This window comes from Rhinopithecus bieti, unplaced genomic scaffold (assembly GCF_001698545.2).
Source record: "Rhinopithecus bieti isolate Rb0 unplaced genomic scaffold, ASM169854v2 scaffold_15143, whole genome shotgun sequence".
In the NCBI taxonomy this organism is placed as follows: Eukaryota; Metazoa; Chordata; class Mammalia; order Primates; family Cercopithecidae; genus Rhinopithecus; species Rhinopithecus bieti.
In genome coordinates this window covers 480,422-499,762 of record NW_016808091.1, presented here as the reverse complement: position 1 = coordinate 499,762, position 19,341 = coordinate 480,422, and the positions used below count along the sequence as shown (strand labels likewise).

Here is a 19,341-nt window from a genome sequence, read left to right as displayed (position 1 = left end):
GGGAGGGAGGGAAGGAAGGAAGGAAGGAAGGAAGGAAGGAAGGAAGGAAGGAAGGAAGGAAGGAAGGAAAGAAAGAAAGAAATCCATTATCTTGAGACCCTGGAATGGGTCTGTACTTCAGGAATGTCGTTGTTGGATTTAACTGTTGATGGGAAATTGAAGCACCTCCCATCAAAGTAAGGAAATGCTATGACTGATGAAAATTTTCAGAGGAAATTGAAGAGAGATGTGAATGGAGGGCATCCTTTGCTTTCCCCTGTGATAATGCTGTGCACCTAGAGCAAGGATATGTGTTTTCTTGGACCCTAAGCCTGCAATGAATTTGTCAGCAGTATATGATGTTAAGGGTCCAAGTAAGAAACCAAGCAATAAGGCTCATGAATCTACGTGGAGGGAACAGGCTGATGCCAAATATGGTCAATTTATTCTTGGCTTGGGGTAACAGCTCTATCAGACACTAAACATAGCTATTTCTTGTCTGAAAAACTCACTGAATTTTAGGTTATTCACAAATATATATTTGCTGAGAAGAGGTTAGTGATTTCCTTTGGCTGGCAAAAACTTGGATTTTCTTTGCAGATATTTCATTTCAAAAATAATTCCTGAAATGTCTCACTCAAATCCAAATGGCCATTAAGCACATGAAAAACACTCAAATCCATGAAAAGCCACAGGAATACAAATTAAATTAAATGAAATTTTAAACTTTATGTCTATCAGCTTGGCCAAATATAGCTGGTGGAAAGTAGAAAATGGTACTGTCATACAAAACTGGTGGAAATGTGAATAAGTATATCCATATTCACATAGGGATGCAATCTGGCAACATCTATTATAATGAAAAATGCACATATCCTTTGGCCCATCAAAGCACACAAGACGTGCCAGGCACAAGCCTTCAGGCCCAGAGCCATATCCACCTATACTGGTCGCTACCTATAGAGAGATAGTGGCGCATCCCACGTGACCAGTTGCTGAGCACCTGCCATGTACCAGTGTTTGGGCTGGGGACAAGCCCAGATCTCTCACATAGTTTCTGTTGTTAAGCTTATGAACACCTAATCTTATTGCTCAGCGGAGAATACAATCTAGACCAACAGGTGAATACAGAAGACAGTGCCAGTCAGAGGTGAGGTCATGGGATACAGTGGTGGGCAGGTGGGGATTCCCTTAGGCGGGGAGGTTGGGGAGGCTTCCTGGAGGAGGACAGATGAGTAGTGAGTTTTTTGTTGTGTTTTTCAGGGTGGCATTAACACCAGCGTGCCCTATGGTGGTATCTACGTGAAATCCATTGTTCCTGGAGGACCAGCTGCCAAGGAAGGGCAGATCCTACAGGGTGAGAGATGGGGTCTCATTGGGAAGTCTGTGCTCCATGGTGTAAAGAGCCCTGCACAGGGAGGGCAGCCTCTAGGCCTTGCCCTGCTCCTGTTCTGAAAACTACGCAAATGATTGCCACCCCAGGTCATGCTTTTCTCACCCGGAAAGGGGGTGATGAACCTGCCCTGCCATTTGACAGGTTGGGGGTTCTGCAGTGGCACACTGGGAAGCATAGGTGATAGAAAAATAGTAGAAGACTTAAAAGACTTGTGTTGCTCTTTGGCCTTCATGGGGAAACATACAGCTTCCCTTGGAGGACAAGTGGACCTCGGTAACCTCACTCGCACATCCGGGGAGGACACCTGAGCCTTCTGTCTGCCTTTGCTCACCTCCCACTGCTCTGATGGAAGGGGGTGATTTTTATCGGTCTCCAAAACTGCCAGAATTGAGCCAAAAGGAGAACCTGGGATCTTACTTATCTCCATTTCCCCTAGAATTCTGGTGTCTCCAGCATCAACCATGCCTCCCTGACCTTTTTTGAAATAATAATAAAAAAAAAATACATCCTGGAGATATAAATATCTAAGCGACTTGAAAATACTTTCAAAAATGGTTTCATAGGAAAACAGGAGGAAGGATGAGGTTGAAAAGAGCTGGCTCAACCATTCTGTGAGCCAATAATAGAAAGGCTTTTATATCCCTGATCTGTGATGTGCCTGAGAAGAAGGGAGCGAGGCTGCTCAGAGAGGCAGGATTCCTGCTGACTCCGGGGGGACACCTGGCACCTCTGCTTCCTTTCCCATTTCTCCAGGCTGCATGGAGGGGCACCGGGCAGGGGCCTCCTGGAAGGGAACCTCCTGCAGCCTCAGGCACCAGGTCATGACGTGACATCCGTCCCTTTCCCAGGTGATCGACTCCTGCAGGTGGATGGACTGAGTCTGTGCGGCCTCACCCACAAGCAGGCTGTGCAGTGCCTGAAGGGTCCTGGGCAGGTGAGTGGACTGTTGCTGACCAGCTTCCCCTCCGTCCAGAGCTTTCCTGGACAACATCAGAAGCTGACATCACCTCTGGGTGGGAGGGAGGCAGGCAGGAAACAAGGCTTTTTCTTTGTTAGTTTTTTTTTTTCTCTTCCATTTCTTCTACTCTCACTTTTCTATGGGGATGTGCAACCCAGGAGGTAGCAGACAGATGTTTCCAAGTAAAAAAATCTCACCCCCTGCAGATAGCCTTAGAAACTTACTGGTGGCTTGCCTGAATTCTGGAATTAGGCAGCAGAATGGAGAAGATGGAGTGAAGTGACTGCTGTAGCCTGGCTCTGGCTGCCCCGGCCCCGCTGGCCCTGTGTCCATAGGCTCTTGGGACTTCTTACTTCCCCACCTTTGCATAGGCTGACCCCACTCCACTCCCTGTTCATGCCATTCCCTGTCACCCTGTGTTGTACCCACTGGGGCCTGGGTCAGAGTGTCCTGGGATTCTTTTACTCACAATGAGGTAGGAATTCAGGGTGCCAAGAGCAGAGCCATTCATCCTTTTTGTCCCCTTTATTCCCTGCCCCGCAGTGACCCGATGTTACCCCACTGTGCCAAGTCCTCTGCTGGAGGCTAGGAGCCTCTAACTGCCCCAGTGTCCTGAGCCACAGAGCTGGCATCACCCTCTCTTGGCAACTAAAAAGTCAACAGAAACAGGAGGGATTCCTAGGGGCTCTTCCAGCAAGCTGTGGTGCAATGTTCTGGCCACTTTTTGCTTTCTTTCCCAAAGTGGTCCTCTGGTGTCTGGTGAAATTTGCTTATATTAGTGACTTTGGTTGACCTATCTTGAGAACGGAGACATAATTTATTGATACCTTCTGATATTTAGACTTTTGCTAATGAGCATGCGTAAAGAGGGTACTTGGCTGGCCTCCTGGCTGCTTTGGCAGGTGCTGAGTGACAGGTGCAGCAGGAAGATGAAGGCAGGGCCACATGCCCTGAATGGGAGCTTGGCATTTCTGAGAAGCTTCCAGGTGATGTCTAGCTGCTGGTTCTTGAACCACACTTAGGGCAACAAGGGTATATGGTGTTGTGTGGAGAAAGGTGGGAAATCACTTTGGAAAGAAAGGGGAGGGCAGTTGGTGCAGACCTGGGATGCCACAGGTTTGAGCCTTAGGTGATGGGAAGCATTGGAGACTTTAAGGCAAGAATGTTGCATGTTCAATTTGTTCAATGGCAGTCATGATGAGTGGACCAAGAGGGGTGCAGACAGGGTCCAGCGAGCCAAGGTAACCAGAGTTTGCCACGGCCCAGGGGGACACTGGCAGTGAGAGAGGGGGTGGAGGGGAGGGGGCACTGGGGAGTTGTTCCTGTTGGGGAATGTTCACAACTTAGAAACCAGATGAGGGAGAGCTGGACCACTCCAAATGTGGCCCTTGGCAGGCTAATGGTGGGGTGAGCCAATGCGAGGGGAGGAGTGTTTTAGGAAGAACGAGGAGGGGAAGTGAGGGTGAGTGAGGGGAGGAAGATGAGTGTGGCACTGCATATGTGAAGTGGAGGTACATGTGTTGCTTCCAGGTGCACTTGTCTAATAAGCACTGAGAAATCTGGGTCTAGATTCCAACACATAGGCTAGTTGAGAGATTCAAATGAGGCTGCTCATAGGAAGCGTCTGAAAATTAAGAAACATTTGCAGAGTCAAGGGAGTGCCTCCTGGTTGCCACATGAAATGTAAACTGAGTTTGTTCACCCTTCCTTCTAGATTGCAAGACTAGTCTTAGAGAGGAGAGGCCCCAGGACTACACAGCAGTGTCCTTCTGCTAATGACAGCATGGGAGAAGAACACACGGCTGTTTCCTTGGTAACAGCCTTGCCTGGCAGGCCTTCGAGCTGTGTCTCGGTGACAGATGGTGAGAGGAGAGAGAATTGAGTGTTACTATTGTCATGTTATTGTGTGCCACTTTTGAATTGTCAGGTCAAAAGGGAAAGGCACAAAGGCTTCCTCTGGGTTCTGAAAAGAAAGTGAGCCATGGTGATCATGCTGAGATCAGCTTTCTCATGCGATGGAAGCCCATCTCATGGAATAGGTTCTGGAAACAAATGCATTTTCCCCAAATGATTTCTAGGCGTCTTTCTGCCCCCAGCCTTCCTCAGTCCTTTGATCACCTGCCAGAACCTTAATGTTTGTGTGAATATTTAGGATGAAATTGACTGAAAGGGTCATACATTTTCAGATACATTTGGCTTCACAGTCCAGCCAAGTCATTTGTAATGAAGTTATTTGAGGAATGACCAGGCAGTTTGGGAGAGGAAGGTTCAGGAATCTAGCTTTGTTATTAGCATCATTTTAAAAAGCAAATGAACTATCAGTTTAGAGGGACAACACTGCATGTTTTCCAATGGGCTGCCCCTCTACACTTTCCTTGTGATTCTGATATTTGCCAAGAACATGTTAATTTCCTCAGTAAGAATTATTTGGACCTTAGCCATGTTTTAATACCTTCATAGAGATTTTCTGGTTTTGCTGCAGAAGATGCAAGGCAGCCATAGGGTTGGGATGGGGTAAAGGGGGAATGCTTCTGTTTAAATCAAGTCTCCTCTGTCCTCATCCCTTTGCTCACTCCCTTGAGGCCTTTGAGAAACTGACTCCAAAGGGTGGAGGAGGCCTCATGGCGATGGCAGAACTGGTCGTGTGACACACCTTCACATATTTGCTTCACATGCTTCCATTCTTGCCCTGGTGAAGTTTGCAAGCCTGTGCTCTGTGCCTCTGTGCATTGATGCCAGCAGAGTCGCTGGCATCAGAGAGGCAGCCCAGAGGCTTTTTTGTTGGACAGACCACGTAGGTGGCCAGCTGTGCTCATCCTTGGTGCCCAGAGGCAACCGTTTTGTCTTATGGTCAGCCTACATGGGTAAACAAAATGGCAGCTAAAGCATTGTCCAGAGAGTCGGCCATAATTTTCTCCATGGTCTAATTATGCAAAATTTAGTTTCAAGTATACTACAAAATGACTAGAGTTCTAAAGGAGTAATAGGAATATATGTGATACAGGTTTTATTAATTGCCAAGAGCATGTTATGTGTGCCTGGCAGCTATATCTTTATGTATAAACATAGTTGGGTTATCTATAATAGTGCTATTCAATATAGTAGCCACTTGCCACATGTGGCTATTGAGGACTTGAAATGTGACCAATCTAAATGGATAAAATAGGTATTGGATTTTGAAAGCTTAGTTTGTAAGCAGAATAAAAAAATCTCATTAACAATTTTTTCATATTGATGACGTGTTGAAGTGGTAATATTTTAGATATATGGTATTAAATAAGATGTATGATTAGAGTGTATTTAACCTGTTTCCTTTTACTTTTAAATTGTTTTATTTATTTTTTGTTTTACTTTTTATTTGCTTTTCCTTTTCTTTTAATGTAACTACTTGAAAACTTCAAAATGACATTTGTGGTTTGTATTTATAGCTCACATTATATTTTATTGGACAGCACTAATCCATAACACACATAATGTACTCTGCCATAAAAATTAGCAAAAGAATTATTTTAACGTAAAAGAAATAATTCATCTACTTGACAATTTACATTTTGAGACTGGTCAATTTCACTTGTAATCTACTGAAGAATTTGTTTTTATAAACATACCACACTACAGGTCCTAAGTTTGAAGTCAAACTAAAAAAGAATGCCAATGGTTTGGGATTCAGTTTCGTGCAGATGGAGAAAGAGAGCTGCAGCCATCTCAAAAGTGATCTTGTGAGGATTAAGAGGCTCTTTCCGGGGCAGCCGGCTGAGGAGAATGGGGCCATCGAAGCTGGTGACATTATCCTGGCCGTGAATGGAAGGTCCACGGAAGGCCTCATCTTCCAGGTGCTGGGGGGCACGGGCAATGCAGCTCTGTGTGCAGGCTGGCCCCAGCTTTGCCTCTTGCTGGCCTGCCGCCATAGGGAAAACTCTGGGCTCTTGAAAATCACACCAGCAGCCTGGATTTTAATCACACAAAGAGAGTAATTAGTGGTACACTCTCACATTTAATTTAAAATCTCTGTTTTTAAATATCTGACCTTAACTCAGCCTTGCTTCTCGCTGGGTTCATGAGAGAAGCTGACGATAAAGCCCTGGCCTCTGTGCTGGCTGATGTCTCTTCACACACATCCTGGGAGTCGGGCATGGGGCTGAAGGGACTAGATTGGGTCCCTTTCTGTTCTTCTTCTCATTTCTCAGCTACACTTATAGCTTTTCATACATTGTTGCACTGATTGTCCTGCCTATGATCAAAAATGCAATTTAGAAAGAAGAAAGAGTAATGAAATATTGTATATATTAGACAGAGTCCTGAAGAAAATGGAGTCATTTGAGGAACATTTAATTAAGGTGTGGGCAGGTTGTCAGGAAGCTCAAGGGAGCATGTTGTGGCCTAGGGCTAGGAAGAGTGGGCTAGGGCTACGGGAAGCAGTACGAGACCAAAGGGGATGGGAAAGAGCAGTTACCCCACCCCAGGAATGGAGAACTGGTGGAGGGACTCACTGGCATGAGCTCTTGCCTTGGCTGAGGTTGTAGTCATCCCATGGCAACCTGAAGGGAGGAATGTGGAAGCAGTAATGACCTCCTCTCCCTGTCTCTGGTCTTCCGCCATATTCCCCTAGCTGAGCCCAACAGGAAGCCTCATGCAGTCTTCATAGGTCAGCTCCAGAATCACAAAGCAAGATGGGCAAATGGGGGACAGTGGTTCAGGGCAGGGCGGCGGGGAGGTCTCTAGAACACCATACACTCGGGTGGGAGGGTGTGCCTTCATCTGTCCATCTTCTGATCCAAGAACCCTTCTCTGAGAACCACTGCTGGTCTGGTAACTCTATGAGAGACTGAAGACAGAGAGGAGGACAGCTCATGCAGCCTCAGAGCTCACGGGCAGGAAACAGCGGTGATGGCAGGAGATACATATCCTGGGAGATGAAAGCCCATGCTGCAGTGCTCACACCAGTGAGCTAGGAAAGTAGTGCACCCCTTGGAAGTCCTGGGTGGCTGAGGCAGGAACTGGGGAGTGTCTTCTTGATCAGCAATTCTCAAGCAGGGATTATTTCCCTCTCAGGGGACATTTGATTAAGTCCAGAGACATTTGTGGTTGTCACAGCTGATGAGTGTTTCTGGCATCTAGTGAGTAGAGACCAGAGATGCTGCTAAACACCCTGCGATGCATAGGACAGGCATTCCCACAAGGAATTGTCCAGCCTGAGAGGTCAACAGTGCCAAGAGTTTGAGAAATCCTGGTGTAAATAGGAAATAGGAACTATTGAGGAAACCTTGAGCCCTGGACATTGAGAGGGTGGCTTGGAGCAACAGGTTCAGCATGGCAAGGGCTTAGGACGTGGGTGCAGAGGGGAGTAGATGGGAGAGAGGGAACTGGGGTGACAGGCAGCTGCAGGTAGAAACGGGGTCTATGTGCTATGCCTTGGAGCTTACATTGGGGGAAAAGTGAGTCAGCCAGGGTGTGCAGTGGGGGAAGGACTCGGTTATATCTGCATTATGGAAAACTGCCCTTGAGCATTGTGGAGGGAGGCAGGTGGGTGACACCGGAGAAGGCAGCAAGCAGAGAGGAGGTCACTGCAATCCTACAGGCAAGAGGTTCCCAGAGCTCAAACCGAGCCCTGATAGGAAACTCAGAGCCAAGGATCAGGCTTTAGAGATTCAGGTGGTGGAGCCTGCACAATTGGTGGCCCAAGATGAGGGGAGGTCAGGAGGAAAGGGCAATTGAGATGAACAACCATTTGTCGGGGCCACTCTTTCTCTCTCTGAAGAAAAGGCATTGGTATTGGCAGATATTGCCATTCCCTTGAGCAATGTGGAGGGAGGCAGGTGGGTGACACTGGTGAAGGCAGGGACCAGAGAGGCGGTTACTGCAATATTACAGGTGAGAGGTTTCCAGAACCCAAGCTGCACAAAGGTGATGCACAGCCCAGCATCTTGCATCAACGTTGTGGAAGCTGCAGGACACTGACGTTGGTTCCTTGCACTTTGAAAAGTCAGGCCCACAGCAGTGTTCTCTGGAGTTTTCAGGAGTCAGAAATAGACCAAGGTGCAGGAGGCAGGAGCCAGTGCCTGGGACACAGGGGGGAGAATATCGCTGCATCCCCAGCGATGCAGTCCCAGATCTAACAGTGAATCTTGGTTTCTCGCAGGAGGTGCTGCATTTACTGAGAGGGGCCCCACAGGAAGTCACACTCCTCCTTTGCCGACCCCCTCCAGGTGCGCTGCCTGAGATGGAGCAGGAATGGCAGGTAGGCTGCAGTATCTTCTACTCACTCTGCCTGGCTCTGGTTGGGTCCCCCTTTTCCTGATTCTAGGGTCCTAGGAGGGTTGTAGGTAGGTTCAGTGCCACCTCCTTTCACAGGGCAGGAAAATAGCTGGTCCCCGAACCTCAGTAGGTCTCCTTCCTCTCCCTGATTCTAAATCTTCCGACATTTGGGTCTTCCTGTAGATGTTTATATGTTGAGACTTTGGTTGTGAAACTTTTAGGGCCAGGTTCTTTGGAAGCCCAGGCATCAGAGAGGGAATCCTGGGAGGAAGGAGAGTAGACACAGAAGCAGACCAAGGGAATTTCCAATAAGAATTTCCATTCTGAGAGATGATGTGGAAAGTAGGATATATGATTACCCCCCTAATGCATGAAATAGGAGCGTGCAGTCTAGTGCAAAGAAGAGAGCCATTGGAATCAGGAAAATCAGGAGTTTTACCTTGATGCCTATATTAGTCAGGTTCTCAGAGAAATAGAACAGATAGAATGAGTGTGTGTGAGTGTGTGTGTTTATGTGTGTTTATATATGAAGAGAGTAAGAGAAAGAGAAAGAGATTTATTATTGGAATTGGCTTGTGTGACTATGAGGGCTGGCCAGTCCAAATTCGACAGGGCAGGCCAGCAGGCTAGAGACCCAGGGAATAACTAATGGAGATCAAGCCCAAAGGTGGTCTGGAGGCAGAACTCCCTCCTCCTCAGGGAGGTCAGTCTTTCCTCTTAGGGCCTTCAGCTGACAGCATGAGGCCCACTACATTATGGAAGACAATCTGTTTTGCTCAAAGTTTACTGATTTAAATGTCAAATCACATCTAAAAAAAATACCTTCACAGTGACATCTAGATGGCATGTGACCACATATCTGGGTACCATGGCCTAGCCAAGTTGACAGATAAAATTACCCATTGCCATGCCTTCTGTGGGGTCCCTAGGAAACAGATTTTGCAGCAGAGATGTGAGTGTGGGAGGTTTTATGGGCCTGCACTTGAGAACATCCCCTGTGAGGGTGATCGAAGTGGGGTGAGGCAGAAGGAGAGATCAATGTGCAGCTATAACCAGGGCCTCAGCTGACCCTGGAGGGAGCCCTGTAGCAGAGATGGCCCCTTGGAGCTGCCATGAATTGGGACAAGAGAACCTGTGCCTTTGCATTTGCATGTTGCCCTAAGCAGCACTAGGGTGTAGGCCACCCCAAGGGAGGGGAGATGAGGCAGTGGGATGTGAGTCTCAGTCCTGGAGAGGGGATCTGGGCAGGTACCTGGATCACCTGTACCTGCTGTGCTGCATGGGCCTTGGGCAGTTGCCTGTCCTGTCTAGGCCTCATGGTGTCTCATCTCTAGGATGTGGATAAAAATAATCACTTATTGTGCCTGAGGGTGTCACCATCACTAGGACAACATAAAGGACTTGATGACCCAGGTCCTGTTGATGCTTAGACTCCAAGAGGTCATTTGACATAGCCTCTAGGGAGAGAAGAGCTATGGGAAAGATATCCAAAAGTTGCTGGTTCGGAAAAGAAGGTAGATGACAGCAATTGTGTTAAGAAACTGAACCAGGTGAGAGAGGGCCAAATTTCACACACACCAATTCAGGCCAAGGTGCTGGGACTCTGTGTTTTTGTTGAAATCTCTAGGAAATCCCAGGGAAAAAAGCAGTCTTTCCATCCTGGAAAATAGCTCCTCCCAGGAGAGCCCATAAAGCTCTAGCAGGAAGGGTCCAGGTGAGGTGTGGGGGTGAGCTTTCCCTCCTCATACCCAAAGGCCAAGTGGGAGAAGGATTGTGATTTGCTTGGGTGGCTCCAGTGGTCAGATTGCAGAACAAGGGTAAGCGGCTCTGGGGAGTGAGCATTTAGTCCATAAAGTAAACCACCTCTGAGAAGGAGGCAGCCATGCCCACATTTGGGGTAAGGACATTCCAGGCAGAAGGAACAGCATGAACAAAGGCCCTGAGATGGGAACCCACCTGGATGTTTGAGGGACAAAAATACAACAAGTGTGCTTGGGCCATCGTTAATGAAGCAGAAGTGGAGGAAGTTGTGGAGGCAGCAGGGACCAACCCTGGAGGGCCTTGGGGATCAGAGGAACATGATGCCACCATTCTGCATGCAGTGGGAAGCCACTGGGCTGGCATGGAGGGTTAAGCAGGAAATGTCCTCCTCCGTTCTTCAGAGGAGCCACTTGGGTTCCTCGTGCTCAGGGACTGCAGGAGGTCAAGCAGGTCAAACATGATGTGGCTTGGACTCAGACTGTAGCTGAAGAGTTAAGCAGCAGCCAGATTTGGGATACGTCTGGCTGCTGTATTTGGGATGTATTTGGGATACATTTGGGATACATCAGGAGACTACTTTGTGATTAGAAATGGGTATGAGGAAAGAGAGCAATCAAGCTTTGGCATGAGGAAGCCAATGCAGGGTGAAGGAGGGGTCAGAAGGTAAAAAGCCCAATTTTCCTGATTCCAATACCTCTCTTTGCACTAGATCACACATGCCTATTTCATGCTTTAGGAGGGTAATCATAGATCCTATTTTCCTCTTCATCTCTCTTGGTACCAATTACCAAGAGAGGGACTGCTTACAGGGGCTGGGGAAGGCCATCTGGGGTGCATGGAGCAGAAACAATAGTTCTGATATCATGTAAAACTGAGATGTTTATAGGCTATCCAGTGAAGATGTCTATTAGGCAGTTGTGAAGAATAGGCATGAGATCAGGGCTGGGAAAAGTGAATTTGGGAGTTGTCAGCATGTAGAGGCCATATAAAGCCATGAAATGGTTGAGATCACCTTGGGAAAGAGTGCAGATAAGTTCAAGGAGAGGACTCAGAAGTCAGCACAGAGCATGCCAACATTGAGAGGCCTGGTACAGAGATAGAACAGCATATGAGATTAAGATGGGGCCTGGGAATTGGTGGAAAAATGAAGCAAGGGTGAAACTAACGGTCAACTCTAGGTAAGTAGAGCAAATGAGCAAGGAAGCTCTCAGGCAGGAAAGAGGGACGCACTTTGTTGAAAGTTGCTGAGAGAGAGAGAGAGGACAGAGATTTATTCTTCAGCTTTAGAAAGATAGAGGTCACTGGGGACCCTGATGTGGGCTCCTTCCATTGGGTGGTAAGGACAGAAGGCTGGTGCTAGTGGGTGCAAGAAAGAAGGAGGGAGGCATGGCAATTGTGAGAAGAGACACTCATGTAAGAGGCTGCCATGAAGTAGAGCACAGAAATGGGTGGCAAGAGGTGGAAGGTAAAGTTGGGGTAGGGGCACAGGCTGCTCAGTGGAATTTGCTGTGGGAAGATGAAGAGTTCTCATCTGAACGTGTCCATTCTCACTGTGAGGTCACAGGCAAGGTCAGGGTGGAGTTGTTGGAAACTTGAAGAGAGACAAGATGAGAAATAATTTAGAGAGCAGAGGTAGAAAACTGAATTGATTAAGGACACAGAGAAAGATTATCTGGAAGTCTTGACTGCCCATTTGACATCTGCAGTCACATACTTGAAGCTAATCTAGTCAGAGGCTCAGAAGCAGGGGTGAGGTTCACACAGTTTGAGTAGGAATTAAAATGGAAACCCAGAATCTGCAAGTGACATGTGGGAGGAAGAGAGGGGCAAGGAGGTGGGCGCTCAGGGTCTTCCTTGTCTGTAAGTGAGCATCTAGGGGCAGAGCCATGGAATCTAAGCAGAATAAGAGGCACACCGAGGACATGTGTGACAGGGAAGGGGAGTGGGGGTTATGATGAAAAGCAGCAGCTCCACAGATTGAAAGTCTTGGAGTGGGGAAGGATTGCTGGAGAGCGTGTCCAGGGACAATGAGCTAGGAGAGGATAGGTTAAAAGACAGATTTTGGAGGTCTCTCCAAATAGTATGAAATGTGATAAAATATGCTCTTTCTTAAAATTTTGATTTTTGGTGTATCCTTTATAATGTCCAGTCTATCAGAAGAGTAGTAAATGTTTATGATTTATAATTAAATAAATGTGCTCATTTGGAGGTGTATCCCTCTCATTGCTAGGAATGTACAATCAGAAAGGCGGGGAGACCACTCATTGGGGTGGTTCTTCTTTTGCAGGTGAGGGCAGGGGTGGGAACCCAGCCATGGGCTTTATTACATCAGGGATGGAGATCCTGGGGTGGAAGTGCTAGAAGATAATTTTCTGGAAAAGGTAAAATCATGATTCCTACAAATATAAAAATGAACACATATTAAAGATTTTATTTAACTCATTCAATGAGGGGACCAGGCAGATGTTAAAACTGGCTCAAAAAAAGATTTCAAAGGACCTGTTTATTTATAGAGTTGTAAAATAGCTCAAAGACAGTGGAGACAGCCAGAATCAGAGAACCCAGCAGGTTCTGCTGTAGATAAAAACAGTTTTCTACTGAAACACAGATTGTTTTTCTGTAGAAGGTCGAGCAGTGGCAGTAAGACATAGCACGTCACCAAAACCGAACCTAAAAGGCTGACAGGGAGGTGAGCAGTTGAGATGAAGCAAGTCATGTCTGGGAAAGTGAGGAGACCCAGGAAAGAACATCATCTTGATGGGGCGGGAGACAGGGAGACAAGCCCTGCAATGACAGATGAAGATGAACTTAAAAAGAAAACATTTCTTATCGGAAAGTGGAATAGAGTCATTGTTTAGCATATTTATCTTCCATTTTTATCTTTGTCTAAATTTTGCAAATATTTTTTATTTAAAAATAAGGCTCACATTTATGGAAAGCGTCCAAAGCCCCCTAAGCTAAGGTGCCTGAGTGTGTTGCCCAGGGTCCAGCCTGGAGCATGTGGAGGAGCTGGGATGCTATGGTGATAGGCCGACCTCAAAGTGCATCTTGTAACTGCTCTAATCTACAACCACATGGGGAGAAAAGCTTTTTATTTTTAAGAAAACAATTTGCACCCTGGAGCCAGTAATCAGTAGCATTTCTTTTAATAGACACCTGAACTCTCAGCTGACAAAGAATTCACCAGGGCAACATGTACTGACTCATGTACCAGCCCCATCCTGGATCAAGAGGACAGCTGGAGGGACAGTGCCTCCCCAGAAGCAGGGGAAGGCCTGGGTCTCAGGCCAGAGTCTTCCCAAAAGGCCATCAGAGCAGTACAATGGGGCCAAAATAGAGAGAGACCTTGGGCCAGTTCCTTGACGCATTCTCCTGAGTCCCACCCTCATTTGTGCAAACTTCACCAAGAAAGGGATGCATCAACATTGGAGACCTCTTTGGAAAAGGATGTGAGGCAAAACTGCTATTCAGTTTGTGATATCATGAGACTTGGAAGGTAAGAATTGCCACATTTGCAGTCATTTTGTAAACTGTGTGCATCTCATTGCTAGGAAATTATAATCAAGCCATCAACAACTATGCTTGGATGCTTTTTGTACCCAGCACTGTTCCGGGCATTTAGGAGAGAGGTTGCAACAAGAGAAGCATAAGGTCTGATGCTGCTGTGATCACCTGTGAGCTTTTGGGAAAGCAAACCCTACCCAGACCACAATTGTCCCCCATATGTCTTGGAAACTATAGACGGCAGGCCTCAGGTTTTCTCCTGGCACACAAACCTTTCTCTTGTATCCTCCATGGCCTCTTAAAGCTTTGTATTAAGAAGGAAATTCTTACATGCATCCTCGTTTCTATTGCTAATATAATGCTTTATTATCAACATCAGTTTTTTTTAAAAAGATGGGGTCTCACTATGTTGCCCAGGCTGAATTCAAAATCCTGGGCTCACGTGATCCTCCCACCTCAGCTGGTCAAGTAGCTGGGTCTACAGGCACCGGCCATCATGCCTGGCTATACCAGCTTTTGTTTTCTAAACATGTCTATATCTTCAAGACCACCCTGCAGCATTCATTTTCATAGTCATTTTTAACTTAGTCTGCATTTTTGTGCCCATCCATCTATAAGTATTTCTGGTTCTCAGTCCTATGCTAAAGGAACACATAGTCTTTGATTCAGTTTGACAAGTACTTATAAACAAGGGGCTTGGAAACCTGTTGGGAGCAGACAGAGGGCTGCACATGTAGGGTAAGACCTGCTTCTAGGCATTTGCCAGCCAGAGGCTTGGGCACAAAGCAGGCAAATAATAAGGGGCAATCATTTGTGTCTGACACTCTATAAACCCACTGAGATGAAATGGCTCTCATTTGGTGGTCATCCTAGAAGACTGTTAAAGGTAGATCCATAGGGAATGATAGTCCCTGTGAAGTGTAAAGCGGTGGTTGGACCTGGTTAGAGCTGTAAAAACAGGAGCCAGGCATGCATTCCCTAAAAGTACCCTGCTACAATTTTTTGAAGAACACTATGTCAGCCAAACAGAAGCTAACTGGTTTGCAAAGTAGAACAGGGTGGGCAAGCACATTCATCAATGACGTTCACTTTCATTGTCTGATAATGTATAATATAAGTGTATTTATAGTTCTTTACAATTGCAGTCTAGGCAGTAATTGACATACTTGATAAAATAATAAAGAAAATAACCTACAGCGACTTGTCCAGGGACAATCATTACCATGATCTTAAAGGACATATAAAAGGAACCGTACTTTCCTGTAGGCAGGAGGCACTTGTTTGGATATTGAAAGGTTTTGCTGCCAGATAGTTCGGGATAATGAAAAGAGACCCTGGGAGCTGAATTATAAAGTGACCCTGGGTACAGGTACAAGCTTGGAATTTGACTTGCCAGGTGCCTTTAATTTAATATAGTCAATAGTTATTTAAAATGGTATTTTAAACTATTAGTATAGGCAGTCACTGTGTCATTCATTAAATCACAGAAAATCAGCCTGTTCAGTATAAAAATGATCTAGTTTAGCCTCAGACTCCATGCTAGAATCTGCTCCATAACATTCCTGAAGAAGGGGTCCTAGCTTTTGCTTGAATATCTGCAGGGATGCAGAACTTGCTACCTCTTGAGTGACCCATTTTATCATTATCTAGTTATTGATCAGAAGGTTCTTCCTTATATTAAGGTGAAATCTTTATGCTGTTATGCTGTTCCTATGGGACCAGCATTTAAAGTTACACATTTTGCATACAGCATGGTTTATAAATTCAAGCCTCCTAACTTCATCCGAAGCTCAACCAAAGAAAAAGTGATTTGCTCCCACATAGAGGGAGCAAATACATCTTTATGCCTCTTTATGTCTTCTACTTCCAAGTCCGGATACCTATTTCTGCCTATCTTTTAGCATTTGCTTTTTTTTTTTTTTTTTTCGCATCAAACATCACATTATTCTGTTCTTCTGAACCAAATTAAATTTGGCTTAGTGGCCCTATTTGCAAGGGTATACCAGATGTCCAAAATCTGTCATTCTTGGAGGGACTGCTCCTTCTAGAGCTACATGAGAGTCCCAAGGGCTTGTCCAGAGCATTCCAGGGGAGTCTCCGATCTTCAGTCTGTCATGAACGCCCATCGCCCATCATACTCACTGCCAGGCCAACATGGTCTATGTACCCATGGATGAACTGTGGGCAGTCAGCCTTACTCTTCTCCATATCCTGGCTCTCTCAATGGCCAACCGCTCCCCCTTTTTCTCTAGCCTCCCTGTGGTGGTTCTGTTGATGAATGCTTTCTGCCTCCTCACATTTCCTGACTTGATTTTTACTTTGTTTTCCCTCCCTCACTTAGGAACCTTTCCTCCCCTCTGAAAGAACTCAAACCAAGTCCGCCTTTCCTCCAACAGGACGTCAGTTTGCATTTAATGCACACATAGTTAGTGGCTGCCCCCTACAGGAAGAAAAGCGGGGCGCATGCCCCGCAACCCCTGGACACAGTTCCCCTAGTTCCTGGCTAGGGTTTGAATAAGAATTCCAAAGTGGGATTGTGACTCTCTGCAGAAGCCTTAGAAGTGTTTGCAGCTCAGTTCTGAGGTGACTGTCGCAGGCCACTGCCTCTTAAGTGTCTGGCATCTGTGAGTCAAACTCTTTAACAAAAAGAGCATGGATTTCTGGATCCTATTACATGGTTTCAGCATTGCCACTTACTAGTATGCCTGGAGAGTTGCCTTCTCTGAGCTGGAGGCTTCCCAAATGTAAATGGGGACCATGACAGTTCCACAGGGTACTGTGCAGGTCAAAAGAAATAGCACGTGCAGGGTGCTGTCACACTGCCTGGCATTCAGTAAGAACTCAATGCAAGTCTGTTTTCCTTCCCTTTCCTGAGCTATTTCCAGCTAAAGAACAGGTCCCTTCAATTGAAATTGCCAGCAAATTGCCGGAACTTACCATCTGCCAGGTGGCAACTTCCTACAACCAGATGGCTGCCAGTACCACAGCAAATCCAAAGTGTTCATGGACAAGATTCGATTTCACTTTTCTTTCTCTGTTCTCTTCTTTTCTCACACTCTATATCTAGAGGTTTTACCGTCTAGTAGTAGATCTTTATAAAAATATCTTATAATAAAGCACTATAGTACATTTTTATGGAGGAGAGTTGGATTACATGCCTATCAGAGGGAAAGCTTGGCTGGAGTCACATTTTTTATAAGGTTAATTCCTAAAGGTAGGCATAAGGCAACAATCACATCAAGTCTCATTACCCTTGAAACATCACTTTGGAAGGAGTGATGTTGTTTGCCCCTTGGTGTGGGAGCAAATCACTTTTTGTTTGGTCAAGCTTCAGACGAAGTTAGGAGGCTTGCATTTATGGGCTATGCTGTATGCAAAATGTTTGTCTTTAAATGCTGGCCCCATAGAAACAGAGACAGACTGAGAGGATGGAAGATTTAGTTCTCCCACTCATGTGCACTTCAGGGCTTCCACTCATTGGTTGGACAGTTGGTCTTTGCAGAATGTTTAAGGTTCTTTTTCTCTTTCTTTTTTTGCCTAGCACATATCACTGAACTCGTGTAAGTAAAATGCACGTAAGTTCACCAAGCATCACTTTGTGAAAGTGATGGTATAAATCTTGATGGTCATTTATTTAAGAAAGCAAAATGAAGCAGGAGTCCTTGAAATGAACCTAAAGTTATGACATACCTTCTGGGGAAGGGCACTGCCTGGAATATAAAAAGATAATTAGGAGGCCAGAGATCTCACTCAACTGCAGCTGCTAGGCCAGGTGTGATGTCAGAGTAGTTAGGGAGGGATGCAGTTGCCAGGTGAGGGAGCTGTCATGCCTGCTCCTGGGTTGGAGTGTGGCTGAGGGGAGTGAGTGAGGTGGCAGAGCCTGGGATGGAGCCTGGGTGCTGCCTCTAGCAGGGTTCTCTTTATACCTTACAGGCTCCCAGGGGTACCTGCCCCCTGCATTCCTACTCCTATCCACACAATTCTGACAAATCCCAACTCTTATACTTCAGCTCAGATTTATCATCTAAGCTTCAAATCTGGCAGTCCATTGAACTTGTCTACCTTGATATCTTAGAGATACTATAAATCCAGCCTGCCAAAACTAAATGCAGTTGTCAGGAGCAGAGACCTGGGGCTCCCAGCTGTGTCATCAGGGCTAACAGGGACATCAGTATGGGGCCTGACGATGGAGAACTGGAGACATGAAGAGACACAAAACCCAAACTTCGTTGTGAGTTTAAGCATAAGTAAATAGGACAATTATGATACCTTCATATTTCAAGCCTGAAATGCCCAATCTGCTTCTGTGACTTTCCTCCTGAAAGGTAGAGATGATTTTGGTGGCCCAAGTCTTTAAAGGATTGCTGTCCAGAAACGTTGGGCACAGTGTCTTTTCTCAGTAAATATCCTGTAGCAAACAGAGCCTTCAGAATGGTTTCACTGACCTCAGAGTTGAACTAGGATTCCTCTTAAAAATACCCACTGAAGAGTTTCAGGACTTGGTGGGGACCCTGGTTCTGGGGTCCTGCTGGTTTGTGTGGGAGAGATGGCTGGCCCGGGAGCCCATGTGAAATCTCCAGATTCTCCTCTGGTTATCATCTGTCTATAAAAGTCTCCTTCTGTTGGACAGGTTGGTGGGCAGAGAATGAGGGCAAGAACTTGAGGTCATTACACAAACCCAGGGGGTGAGCAGAGAGCTCCGTGTACCCTGACAGCATCAGGGTCTTGCTGAAAGTCCTGCTACATTAGCCATGAGCTGGCTGACCTTGAACCCTGGGTGTAGGATTCCACCTCTTTACCCATCATGTCCACATGGCAAAACATGAGGCTTGCTGTGAAAGAATGTCTCTATCTTAATGAAATTCTCCAAATTTCCAAGTCTTGCCCTTTCTGTGAAATAGGCATACAGGCTTCTGGTGCTTCTTTATTCCCAGTCACCTTTTCCCTATGCCTACAGTTGAGCCCCAGGTCAAATCTCCAAGGGCAGCCTGATGGCATGGGCAAAAGGGTAGAAGGAAAGGCAGTCGTTGTCCCTACTTGTGGTGGGATAATGGCCAAGATTTCACCCTTGGGACCCCAAGTCCCCCTGGACAAGCAGGAAGCAAATCACTTTTTCTTTGGTTGAGCCTCAGATGAAGCCTTGCCTCTTGCCTCTTAGGCTGATGGCTTCCCTAGGTCTCTGTCCAGGCAGAGCCAGTAGCTGGAACTCCGAATCGAAACCAGAGGGCAAAGAGCTTATTAGAAGGGGTGGAGGGAGTCTACTGGTGGGAGGTGAGGTGTGGACATAGGCAGCTGCAGTGGCCAATGGAAACATATTGCTGGCATCTCTCACTCCTCAACAAGGCTTAGTGTGCTCAGAATGGAGGGAAGTGGGTGCTGCTTGAGGGGGTGGGGGCAGTGGTGAGTCTTGGCCTGGGCAATAGGCTAGATTTCCCATTCTTTGATAAAACTTCTTGAATGTTTCTTTCCTATTTTTATAAGAAAACAG

General features: G+C 46.3%; 1 protein-coding gene across 2 annotated transcripts in view; it reads left to right on the top strand.

Moving 5' to 3' along the window:
- Nucleotides 1–19,341, top strand: part of FRMPD2 (FERM and PDZ domain containing 2) — a 102,450-nt gene that overhangs the window by 81,858 nt on the left and 1,251 nt on the right. For both annotated transcript variants that reach the window (XM_017885507.1, XM_017885506.1), the window contains 6 exons: nucleotides 1,243–1,336; nucleotides 2,224–2,309; nucleotides 4,048–4,195; nucleotides 5,952–6,166; nucleotides 8,473–8,571; nucleotides 13,502–13,845. In XM_017885507.1, coding sequence (XP_017740996.1) covers nucleotides 1,243–1,336; nucleotides 2,224–2,309; nucleotides 4,048–4,195; nucleotides 5,952–6,166; nucleotides 8,473–8,571; nucleotides 13,502–13,845 — 986 coding nt within the window. The remainder of the gene's footprint in view (nucleotides 1–1,242; nucleotides 1,337–2,223; nucleotides 2,310–4,047; nucleotides 4,196–5,951; nucleotides 6,167–8,472; nucleotides 8,572–13,501; nucleotides 13,846–19,341) is intronic.